The 13,434-nt window shown below is 39.5% G+C and overlaps 1 protein-coding gene across 4 annotated transcripts in view; it reads left to right on the plus strand.

The window, feature by feature from the left end:
* The window catches only part of LOC103695628 (ABC transporter C family member 2-like), a 52,710-nt gene that overhangs the window by 28,057 nt on the left and 11,219 nt on the right, over positions 1–13,434 (plus strand). For all 4 annotated transcript variants that reach the window (XM_008776998.4, XM_008776999.4, XM_008776997.4 and 1 more), the window contains exons 18-23: positions 855–1,061; positions 1,147–1,245; positions 1,422–1,574; positions 2,913–3,304; positions 6,342–6,522; positions 6,671–6,994. In XM_008776998.4, the coding sequence (XP_008775220.2) occupies positions 855–1,061; positions 1,147–1,245; positions 1,422–1,574; positions 2,913–3,304; positions 6,342–6,522; positions 6,671–6,994 (1,356 nt within the window). The remainder of the gene's footprint in view (positions 1–854; positions 1,062–1,146; positions 1,246–1,421; positions 1,575–2,912; positions 3,305–6,341; positions 6,523–6,670; positions 6,995–13,434) is intronic.

Genomic DNA, 13,434 nt, shown 5'->3' on the forward strand with positions numbered 1-13,434 from the left:
CATCTATATGTTACTGTAATTCAAGTAGTTGATACATCATTTATGTGATAAATATGCATATTTCTGACTTCAACATAGATAGGAAACCATAGCTAAGGTAGTAAGCTTGATACTCACACCTTCCTAGTAAAAACATAGCATTTGAACAACAAAATATGATAAGAAATCCTAAAGCAATGTTGAGAGGCCAAAAAAGCCTGTACAAAGGATGCTAGGGCATAGCAATGGGTACCCATCAATAACCTTTATCGATGCAGTCAGTTTTGCGCATACTGAACCGACCCTTGGTCGATGAAGGTTTGATCCTTGTTATTTCAATTCGTTCTCTAAAGGCCGATAAAATTTCAGATTTCACTACAAATTTGTGTCCAATTCTGCCTTTCTCACTTAACACCTAGTACAGCTCCTTTCCTACAAATCTCTTCTAGGGAAACATAAAATTATAAAAGAACATTGAGATCCCCATCAACACTCCCCCACTCCCCCTCCCCCTCCCCCCTCCAAAAAAAAAAAGAAAAAAAAAGAATGCATGCTAGAGTTAACGCTTTTGTGGTGCTGATAAACAATATTTATTCTCCTTGTAAGTTTGCTTTGTAGTTGTTTGTGCGTACATCTCTTTTGCTTGCAAGCAGAGTCCATTCCGTTGCCATCTTTCAAAATGAAAATGCATTGATGAGCTTCAAACTTTTATATTGTTTAAAAATAAATAATCTGCTTGTTAGAATAATTCCTTGCTAGTTTTATATGGGCAGGTTTTCATCTATCATTCTTTTGCTTGAATATCTGCCTTGTAAGATGTACATCTTTTCTTTTACTGGAAACTACTGGATGTGTGACGTAGCAAGCCATTGCAGGCACAGAGGCCCACATTATCAAATATCAATTTGGATATACCAGTTGGTAGCTTAGTTGCAATTGTTGGAAGCACGGGGGAAGGAAAAACATCTCTAATATCAGCAATGCTTGGTGAATTACAACAGCTGCCAGAAACAGACACATCTGTTGAAATTCGAGGAACTGTTGCCTATGTACCTCAAGTTTCATGGATTTTCAATGCTACTGTGAGTTTGAGTTTCTCTAAGTGTCTCTTCTTCATTAAAGTAACATTCGGTAATTTTTGTTGACACTTTTCTTTGTGCAACATAGGTACGTAACAACATATTGTTTGGATCTCCCTTTCAACCATCACGCTATGAGAGGGCAATTGAAGTAACTGCATTACACCATGACATTGATTTGCTTCCAGTGAGTATACAAGTTGCAGATGTAGACAAAAATCTAAACAATATATCTGCTTCTTAGATTTATCTAGTCACACCCTCTTATTTTCCTTATAAATTTTCATGAATTACATTTATGGTTGAAGATCAATTCTGTTTTTTGTTGAGTGTTGATTTTCCCATTTTCACATGTGATATTAGGGAGGTGATCTCACAGAGATTGGAGAAAGAGGAGTGAATATTAGTGGCGGGCAAAAGCAAAGAGTTTCCATGGCAAGGGCAGTATATTCGGACTCAGATGTATATATATTTGATGATCCTTTGAGTGCACTAGATGCTCATGTTGGTCGGCAGGTAATCCCAGTCACATAATTGTTATGTGAATTATATGTTTGTCATATCTCTGATTATTTTTTCCTTGAATTGTTCCCTCCTCATATAAGAGAAGCACCGCTCAGTTCCATGTCACAGGTTTCATTACCCAATGTGGATCCAGCTTTGCATATTGGTGGCAACCTGTGCCAAAAGCACGACTTGGCTATTAGGTGACGTTAATGCCCTGCTTGGGTCAAAAAAAAAAAAATTTCTTCCTACTAGGCAACAGGCTTTTTAGGTTTCATGGCAAACGACTCTCTCACTTGGAGTTGCTGTTGCTAGGAACTAGGCCCCAATTTAGTTGGTTGATATCAAGTTGGGAGTTTGCAATTGGATTTGCCAGAGCATAAAGCTGACCCAGATGGATGGGACAACTGCAAAGTTTTGTTACAAATGGATTTTAACTCTACATTCAAGTGAAGTAGAATACATGAACAAACTAACACCACTCATTCTTAAAAACATGTAGAGCTGCCAAATGATAAAAGAATATGCAACAATGTGAATGCACCAGTTGTTAAGAAATCTGCAGAGCTACTTGAGGATATAAGACCATACATAATTTTGTCTAGTATTTCCATAGAACTTTTTTTTTTTACTTTGTTAAATACTGCTTGCCTCACATAAATATTTGCCTAAGCTTATCCTGATTTGGATGTTTCCAATTCTTATGAAAAGTTGATTTCAGAAAATATTCTCACGACTACATCACCTGACAAATGCAATTAGCTCAGATCTGAATAAGCATGCACAAACATGGCTATGTTGCCAGAACAAGAATTCCTAGTATTCCTATTTTCTGTTCCTGTCAAGTTCAAGTAAACTAGCATTTGCAATTGCTGTGATGAGTATCGTGTTGAGGATCTAGATCAGTTAGGTTCATTTTATTGGATCCTTTGAATTAGGGCTGATGGTGTGCATAAAGAAATTGCTTTTTCAAATTGAGTATGAAATAACTTATGCATGGAGTGCAGAAAATGAGTTTAAAGTTCACCTTTTTCTTTCTTACATTATACTGAACAAACAACAAAAATTTCCAGCAGTCTTTCAAATGAACACAGATCCTGGCATCTGAGCCCTCTTATCATTTATTGGCATATAATAAACCTGCTTACAAGGTTTGAAGAACTGACTGCACTATGGTACAGGAGGCCTATTTCCCTAGGTATTTACCTTGTGCTATACAAGGTATCATAGCGGCATGACACCAGTGCTCCCCTGTGCATCAGTACTTCAAAATTGCTTCCTTACATTAGAAGTTGATCGATAATGTTTCATTTGCTTTATTTTAATCTGCATGATCTATTGTTTATCCAGGTTTTTGATAATTGTATAAAGGATCAACTGAGAACTAAAACCAGAGTGCTTGTCACCAACCAGCTACATTTTCTGAGAAATGTGGACAGGATTATCCTGGTTCATGAAGGTATGGTGAAAGAGGAGGGTACCTATGAAGAACTTAGTAGCAATGGAGTACTCTTTCAAAAATTAATGGAAAATGCTGGAAAAATGGAGGAACAGACAGAAGAGAAACAAGGGGAAGGCCTTGGTCAAGAGACCATAAAATCTGCTGAAAATGGTGACATGATAAAGATAGAGAGTGGCTCGTTGAAGAGTGAGAAAGAATCAAAACGAAAAGAAGGAAAGTCTGTTCTTATCAAACAGGAGGAACGTGAAACAGGTGTTGTCAGCTTGAAGGTACTTGCAAGGTAAAAAATATTGCTACTGCCTAGATTTCAAGTGTAAGAACTATTATTGTTTTCCCTCTTAGTAGAATTTCATAACAACATTTCTGCTCAACTATTAAACGAAAACTCCGCAATGACATGCATCTGTTCATCTCCATATCTCCACCCTGCTTTAAGTATTTCCATATTATATATGAGATATATTTAGACACAATCCAATTCTTAATCCTAACAGGAAACAAGAGAGGTACACCTCCTAAAACTAGCTGTCTATATGTCAAATAATAAGAATAGCAAAATGAATTAATAAAATTGGAAGATCACAGCCATCCTTACCCTGCTCGCATGCATTCTTCATGCTGAGGACGATATAAGAATAATCATGTGCATAGCATGTGCTGAGATTTTCTATTTGAATCATTAAATATTTAGATCTTGAAGCTTTGACTTCACCTACTAAGTTGACTTCTTAAATTTGTTCAACTATGTTGCCCTGGAACCAAGGTCTGCTGAACCGACCTGTACCGGTCGGTTCAGCCCGTACCGGACCGGTACCGAGCTGCACCGGTCCGGTACAGGGGTATAAAACGGTTCCGACCCAATATGGGTCGGAACCGTTTGGTTTGAGCCTCGTACCGGTGCGAACCGGCTCGGTTCGCACCGGTACATGTGGGAACCGGTGCGAACCGCACCGGTATGAGCTCGAACCGGTGCGAACCAGCTCGGTTCGCACCGGTTCGCTTCTGAAAAATAGTGCCAGCGCTGTGGCACTTTGAAAATGCCACAGCGCTGGCCAGAGGCTGACACTTTCAAAAGTGCCACACTGGGGCACTTTTCAAAGTGCCACTCAACCCGATTTTAGATATTCGAGAGTGCTTTAAATGTATGTAATTGATTGTATCTTAATTTGAAAATATTTTATGTTCTTCATCTCATTATTTGAATCATTTGGAAGTAATAAGTTGCATCATCTACTTTTAACCTTAAACCTAAACATAAAAACATCAAAAAAATATCCAAAAGTGAAAGAACTCCAAAAAAAAAAGACTATGGGGTCGAAACCAGGCCGAATGTGCCCCATCGGTACGGTATCGGTTCGGCTTGGTTCGGCACCGGTACCGTACCATTACCGGAGCCGACCGGTACGTCGGTACCATCGGTACCGCGAACCTTGCCTGGAACATCCTTGTAGAAATTCTAGCATACGTCCTTCCAACAAAAGAGATCTCCCTTTCCATTTTCAAAATAATAACACTTAAAATAGTTTATCTCATGGTCTGTTGAACCGGGCCGAACCGCCTAGTCGGTTCGGCTGTGGGAGTTGAAATTGGCCTCGAAACGCTCAGAACTGGTGCAAACTGCCCGATTCGAACTGGTCTGAATTGGTTCTCCCTTCCTCTCTTTTTAAGTGGTGGCCTTCTCAGGCCTTCCTTCCCCATTTCTTCGAACTCCCGCCACCCCCCTCCCCTGCCACAGGGGCCAAAAAATACGTGATTTCAACGATTCAAGGAGGATCCAACCTACCTCATTTCTTCTTTTTTTTTCAATGCCGAAAAATGCCAAAAAATTTTCAAAATAAGGGAAGGTTATGCCAAAATTTTTAATTTCGGCATGATTTTATGATATGTTGTATATCTATGGATGATCTACGCAATCCCACTAAAATTTTTATTTTTTAGATTATATATAATTTTTTAATTAAAATTTATTTTTAAGGATTAAAAATTATAAAATAAAATAAAATTCAGTGAGAGATTCGAGGGTGGTTATAACTCAGAGCACGTTCCTTATGGGATGAGCGTACAGGACTACAATGCCGCTTGGTTAAAGGGGTGGGCTGATATGCCTCCTGATTATATTAGTAATCCGGATATCTACAAGAAGTATCACAACTCGACAAGATTATAAATATTGATATGTATGTTGTACTTTAAATATATTTAATCGATTGTATCATTTTATATTTGTAACTCACTAATTGATTTTAGGATATTCCATGTTGCTTCATGTAGCACACATCTCACTAATAATTTTATGTTTTGCATCACTTTAAAACATCAAGAAGCATCATTTAGGTTGTATCGAGATTATAGAAACATTAAAAAATATCAAGAAATATCAAATTATACGTAAAATCATTGAAAAAGTTAAAACATTGATTACCAATAAATCAAACCTAAAAAATATCGAAAAAAAATTAAACCGGTCCGTCTCTGCATTTCGTGTGTCTGTACGGTACCGAACCACTATGGCACGCCTTTGCGTATTGTCTATAGGTACCGTACCCAACTGGCTACTGATCGATACGGGTTTCGGTACAGATTTGGCGGACCTTGGTTTATCTTGATTATTTGCTGGTTTTGCGAGTTTTGGCATTTGACCAAATCATCAGTTTGATTGAGGTTATTGCTATGGATCTCGACCAAGTTATATTTGCTTATATAACATCCTATTTTATCATCAGTGCTGTTAGCAAACATTCATGTGCGGTTACACTACTTATGTGCATGGTCTTGAACGCCACTCATTAACTCACCCACCTGCCTAACTAACATAAGGTTGGAATTGCTGGCTAAACTAGCAGGGTTTGTGTTAGGTTGAGATTTGATCACAATTTCTTGTTCAAAACTGCAGGTGGAGCCTTTGCCTGAGTTATGCTCCACAGCTGATCTCATCTTGATGCATTTATGTTTTGCTGCTGCTGCCGTTGTCACCATATTTTGTAAATGTTAATGTATTAGACTTCTTGTTAATTCAGAAACTAACTTCTCAAAAATTTCTGCAATTGCCGCTGCCTGGCTTATGCTTCGAAATGTGGAATTCTTTTGAATATTTAGCACAATATCTTAAATGTGTTCTAATTTATGAACTCTTCCTTTGAGTGGAGCATTAATTTTTAGCTGGAAATAGTTATAATAATTAGCAAACTATTCTACACCAGAACTCTTTCGTATGTTGATCATGCTTTATATTGTATATTTCTCTGTTCCACCATTTTAGATTTTATGTGGTTGATGTTGTTACATAAGATTATTCACTTGATACTGCTTTTTTCCAGATACAAAAATGCATTGGGTGGACTCTGGGTGGTTATGATACTCTTTATTTGCTATATCTTGACTGAAGTTCTCAGGGTCTCAAGTAGCACATGGTTGAGCGTCTGGACGGATCAGACCTCCCCAAAGAGCCATGGGTCTGGTTTCTACAATATGATATATGCAGTTATTTCTTTTGGGCAGGTATTATACAAGTTGTTGAAGTCATACTGTTCTGAGTTCCTGTTAGAAAAAATTCTCAACAGTTTCAGATAGGATGCAGTTGCAGCAGCATATCAAAGCTTTCTGGATGTTACTCTGAACAAAATTTCATATTTTGACTGCTTTTTAGGTACTTGTGACTTTAGCAAACTCTTATTGGTTGGTCGTCTCAAGTCTCTATGCTGCTAAGAGGCTGCATGATGCCATGCTTCACTCTATCTTAAGAGCTCCAATGGTTTTCTTTCATACGAATCCACTTGGACGGATAATCAATAGATTTGCAAAAGATTTAGGTGATATCGATCGCAATGTTGCTGTCTTTGTAAATATGTTTATGGGACAATTCTCGCAGCTCTGTTCAACATTTGTTCTCATAGGCATAGTGAGCACCGTATCTCTCTGGGCCATACTGCCACTTCTGATCTTGTTCTATGCAGCCTATTTGTACTATCAGGTACAATATTTCATTTCAACTAGAAGGTCCCCCTTTTTTTGCTAATTTATAATGTTAAACATGCAAGACTACTCCCTTTCTTGTTAACTTGTTCAAAAGACATTTTTTTCTTCTGACATGTACTATGTTCTAAGATTAATGTCCTTGTTCGGTACTACATGACACTGTTGTCGCTGGTTGCTAAATGCCTGACAAGTTATGACATATCAATTCGTTTTTCTTGTAGCACCCAGTGTACTGGTTAGTAGCATTAAGAAATGCATTTCTGAACTCTTTGCTCTAGGGATGTGTGATGCTTTTGACATATCACATTGTTTGATATACAAAGCATGGGGAACACTGCAGATAAACTAGGTTTTGTAGTTCTGCACTTTTTGTGATGGTTTACCATGTTTTCCTGTCACTGACTTCGGCTGTGATGATAGACAACAGTATACATGCGATGTTCAGCTGGATTTCTGAATCCTACCTGGCTTCCTTTTCTTAAAAATTACGGATTCTTAGTCTAAGCAATTTATTCATAAAAATGTACAGATGCTCTTTCATGTGTTTTTTGTCCTTGTTGTTTCTTATCCTTCCAGAAATGTGTGAGAGCCTTACGAGGATTTCCTCTAGTATATACCACATGTTACCATAGTAATATGCTCAATTTCCATTATTTTATGCTCTGTATGTGCAGATCTGAAATTTTCTCTGTTCTACTGATTAGTCATTCTATGTGATGGTTGATTTTACATCGAATCAGCTTGCTCACCTACATTCTGATTGTTGTAATATATGCTTTTTTTAAATATATTTTCACCATTGTTTCTCAGCTTTCTTATCCTTTTAAATTTATGGGCATAATTTGAATCTGATAAGGTTTCCTTATTAGACTTGCCTTGCTGTGACATTGTTACAATCTAGTTATGATATACTAACGAATCCACCATAACTTAACCAAATTGGATATTTCATCTAGTTCCCAAATGGGAAATTTGAGGTCTGCCCTCTGGATTGACTGCCACTTACGTTTAGTCACTGTTGACTAAAAATTCTACTCCTAGCCCTTGATTTGTATGGCTGTGCCATGTTTTATCCCTCAGCCACGTGTAACTGTGGCGATGTGCAAAATTGGCGTAACTGTTTCAGGGACTAAATAAAACATGCTATGTCAAGAATAAAAATAAAATGCCACTTGATCGAAGGATTGGGTGTTGAGTGCCCACTTCAATTTATCGTTGTTAAGTTGCAAGTTAGTGCTTCACTTTTATCTTCATAGATTAAATAATTGCTTGCAAGAAGAAAAAGAAGGATTTTGTATAACATGAAGGGTGTTCCGAAACAAGGTTTTTACATGGAACTATACCGCCCAACTGTGTTGATCCAATAAGTTGCCTTATGGAATAAGGGCTTGACAGGGTACTGAACAGACACAAGATAGGGATGCTGTCTCACATCTGGCGGTGTACGATGAGTCAGTATGGGGGTGTACTGTACCAACCCAACTTGACCATACCTGTAATCTGCCAATTATGGGGTCCTGTACTTAGACTGAAAACCTTGTTTTGAAATTTGATCTTACTTTAGCATCACTATGGTAAGTTTAGTGAAGTCTTGATGCTTCTGGTTGTTCTTTTTGTGTACTTAACATCCTAATTAGGAATTTTAATCTTCGGGTGGAAATGAGGCAGATCCAAGCAAGATCTGAAGAAGATAATTGAGATTGGATTTGGTTTCAAGTTCTCTATTAGATTCAGTTTTGATCCTCATCTGTAATTGAACATCGAATAAATATTTTTTGCTGATATTTTCTCTAACGTGTTAGTCCTATAAAATGTTTATTTGTATACTGTATCTTTTTGTCAAATCAAGAGCAAAAATGGAGAAGGGGAAAAAAAGAGATGGATGTCTTGATTAAATCTAGGAGGCTGAGGAAATGGAGGGAAGGGGGATAGAAGAGAGAAGTTTGAGGAAGGGTTGCAGGGCATACACTTGGTATGATGTGTAAAGGTGGATACTAGTCTACTTAATTGGACAGATGAGGTAGCTAATAGATGGAATAATGGAGGAGATTAGTGTTGACTTGTTTAGGAGAAGATGGAGGTCATGGTGTAGCCCAATGGATGTGATAAAGGGGAAGGAGGAAGAGTGCGGGGTTAAGGTTTGGCTTGATAACATGTGGTGCATGTGGGTTAAACATCAGATTACCCCTCCAACCATACGACATTGTAGTCCCGTATGCCCATCTTATAAGGTACACGTCCTGGGTTATGACTAGTTTCGGATCTCTCATTGAAGTTCTTAACTCTAGAAAGTATTGTTTGCTTGGTAATACAACTACGGAGGGGTCTATCTGAATATGTTGGTAGTAGATTCCGACCCTTTAGGTACTCCAAGCTACGCAGAATGGTAGCCATTGGAAGATGATGCTTCGATGTACCATATCCAAATCCGTATGGGTCATAGAATGTTTATAGCTGTGAGTAATAGGATCTAGTATACAACTTGGAACTTGATACATCTATGGATCCTACTCTTTGTGTGAGGTTATCTACAGCTACATCGTATCCTCCTAAACGACCTTGAGGAATCCATTTTTTATATACAATTGTATCCTCGCAAGCTTGACCAACTTGTGCACCGTAGTCCCTATCCTATGTGACGTGTAAATTGAAATTCATCGGTGAATCGAAGATCACCTTGGAGTTGTCTCATAAATGGTATCATGCAAGGTCGGCGAAATCGTCCCGAACCAGGCGGTTTCAGCCGATCCGAGTCGTACCGGTGGCTTACTGGTACTGTTCCGGCAACAAAAAAGAGACCTGTTGCCGGATTAAGAGGAGGAAAGAGTGCAAGCGGGGAGGAAGGTAGAGGGAGAGATCGGGACGCTGGCGCAGGCCCGGCGGAGGTTGCAGGGGGGCGGTGGAGGCCGCGACCGCTGCCTCGCCTCCCGCAGACTCGGCCGACATCCGTCACCCTCCTCCGGCCTCCCTCCCTCTCTCTCCCTTATCTCTCTCTTTTTCTCTCTCCCACGTTACCATCCCTCTCTTGGTACAAGCCTGGCACGGCCCATACCAAGTTGTGCTGTCGAGGAACTGGTACGGTGTCCGGTACTGGTTCCTCCGACCTTGGTCTTATGTCCTTCATTCTCTCCCTGACTATCTGATTCATGTTCATTAGAACTGTCATTGCTGCCTTTTCTAGTCTCTGAGTTTGAGTGAACGAACTCCTTTACCCTCTCCATCGGGGCTGCAACTGTCTTTTCCTTTTTTTTCAAGCTGCATTGAGCAATTGCCTATTTTCTCTTTGTACCTCTCTCTACTTGGCTATGTTGGGAGGATGAACGGTGCTTTTCTGACTGAGTAGACCGGATAGACTGGAGGCCTTATTTAAGCATCTCTCTGTCATATCTCTAGCAGGATGTCTCGGACATGGAGTCCTATGACGATCAACTCCCTACTAACCCCTTTAGCTAATCGGCTAGATGCAAGTGTGGAATATTATGTTCTGCCCATTGTTCAGCATCCACCTTAGCCTCTCTGGCTATGAAACTAATTATGGAGGCGATCTTAGCTCGTCGAGCTTCGACTTCTGCTGTTGGCCACAAGCCATCTGATCATGAGATCCTCCTCATTCTGAACAAAATCATTATAGAGCGGATCCATATATTTCAACTTCACCTCCTCCTGATTGCACTTTAGCGTCAACCTTAGATTGTAGTGGACATATTCTAGGTCATTGAGGTGTTTGTGTCATACGATTCTTCTACTTGTGGATGAGCATGAAGGTGGATTAGTTGCATTCACAACCACTCGAGGTAACTGTCCGAGAGGATCTGGATAGCTGGCCGCCTAAGATTTTTTTTACTGATAGAATAAAATGAATCCACCATTAAGCTGCAAAAGAATGAAAAAAATTACACAAAAGCATTAAAAAAATTACATATAAGATAGTATCATATTAGTAATTATAGTTGATATTTAATATATCTGGATTCATTGATTTTTTATTTGTGACAGCTGCCGAGACTCCAAAACTATTAGTGCCCTTAACATTTTCTTCTATTGAAAAGAGATGTGTTGTAATATGTTAATGATTGAAGATATGAGTTAACTTACACATGCTTCTTAATTAAACCTACCTCTTGTAGCCACAGGGCCACGATTTCTAGATCATGCTTCATTTTGTAGATCATATTGAGTAGGGTGATCAATAGTTCCTCATCCATAATGATTTTAGTTACAGTGTACTGCAACCTTGAGTTCAACTAGTAAGCTACTAATAAAGTTTGCAATCATTTTAGTAAAATATTTATAAGTACAGTAGTAGTCAAATTTTTAATATTTTTGCCTACCTGCTAGATACAACTCTCTATCCATCTGGTAGTCCCACCTCTGCTCAATATCAATGTATTGCTGGTCTGCTTTGAATCTGCCTTCCTGATCTGAGCTTTTGCCCTCTCCATCATATGATATAGGAGGCCTATCTAAGAGAACCTTTTAATGTCCACGGCCCGAAGCACTTCATATAATGGCTTGATCGCTTTCACTATTTTTTTGGCTCGCTGTTGGAACGCTTACCTCGTCACCAAGCTCTCCACATCAAGCTTTGGTGTATTGGTCAGTACCATACCGTACTGTAGTGTATTACTATTGAATCGGTGCATGGTACCATACCATACAGATACTCGATTTGCCAAGCCTTACAGTACTGTACCGCATAATAAAATGGTACCAATATGGGGTTGCTACTCGCATCTCTGCTTTCCTACCACTCGACATTAACAAATATCTAACGAAGATATGCTTCTCTCAAGGAGACTATCAAGTGCAATATGGTTAGTAGCAAACTGTGTGACAGCTAGTCTTATGATCTTCTTCCTATTACTTCCTCATCAGTGATAGGATCAATATGGTAATAAATAAATTTGGTGATGGACTGGGCTATCTTTACTGTCCGTTTCATCCTACGAATTTTTTCAATTTTTATCAACATGAGGTCGATATAATGCGCAGCACATGGAATGTAGAAAATGCGTGGCCGTCATTTCATCAAGATCTCCCCGACGGTCTTGTACTATGGCTCGTTATCAGTGATAACCTGCATGATATTATCTTCTCCTACCTAATCAATCACCTCTTCCATTAATCTGAGAATGTATGTGGCATCATGCATGTGATCTGGAACTTCAATTGACTTCTAGAAGAAAGTCTATGTGTCACAATATGTCAGAAAGTTGATGCTCTGTCTGGTAGGGTCGATCCAACCATCACACATTACCATTAGTTTATATGTGGGCCACTTGCTCTAGTATGAGGTGATCTACTTCTGTAGCTCCTCTTTGTTGGTGTCACGGAGCTCACTATAGATGTCCTTCAGTTATGAAGGATTCACATACTGACAGACAGCTTGTATGGAGAAAATGACAGACTTATTTTGTGTTGCTGCCGCATCTGCCGGGATGTGGTTGAAGTAAAACTAGGATGCAATAGCTTGTCACTTGTTCTTATCCTTCTTCAACATGGTGTTAATTTTTGGTTGCTTCGAATCCTTCTTGGGGAAGCTATGTGGATCTAGATCGTGGATCATGGATCATGGCTCTTGATGAAATTTCTATGGAAGACTTCTTCCTGTTGCCAAAGGTCCACAGCATATTTGCAATACGACCACTACTACTGACAACCTCTCTAATTGAGAAGGTTCTCTTGAACTTTGGATCTACCCCGTCGGTTCCAAAACTAGAGTCCAACTCGTACTGTGAGGGCCCAAATTGAGCCCTATGCTTGGCCACCTCGTCATATTACCATTGGTCATCCAAGTTCGCTTGGATGACAGCTTGGATCTGTGCCTTCTCGTTATCTACAACTGAGATACTTCTCTGACTCTCTGGAGTGATAAGGAAGGTGGCTCTGCTGCTCGGCGACCCACCCTACCCTCTTCTGGGCAGTCCTCTCGTTCGCTGTTCTGAAATCAGCGAAGTGCTTCTTCATCAATTGCCGGACCTCTTGTGGATTTTTTCGGCATGAATACATTAAGGTAGCCACCAACCAAGTGCTACTTCGACCTGGTTATCCCTTTTTGAACTTTGTGCTGCACTAGTTGCATCTTTAGTGATGTGGATCCGAAAGCATCTGTCCATGATTCGAACCAATATCACCAAAATTTGCCATACTGGCCATTTCAGTACCATATCTGTACCGAACCGGTATGCAATCTTGTACCATACCAACACTCGGTACGCTTCGTCGTCTCATACTGTACCAACACTCGGTACGCCTCGTTGTCTCGTACAGTAATGCGTACCAACATTATAATAGCATGGTATCGTTACGGGATCCAGTTTTAAGGCGATGGACCTTGAATGTCACGCTCTGGGTCCTTCCTCGGTGGATCCATTCTTGTAGGTTTGTCGAGCACATGTCAGTTTATTAATTATTTAAAATAGTAAAATTTTACTA

This window comes from Phoenix dactylifera, unplaced genomic scaffold (assembly GCF_009389715.1).
Source record: "Phoenix dactylifera cultivar Barhee BC4 unplaced genomic scaffold, palm_55x_up_171113_PBpolish2nd_filt_p 000164F, whole genome shotgun sequence".
Taxonomy (NCBI): domain Eukaryota; kingdom Viridiplantae; phylum Streptophyta; class Magnoliopsida; order Arecales; family Arecaceae; genus Phoenix; species Phoenix dactylifera.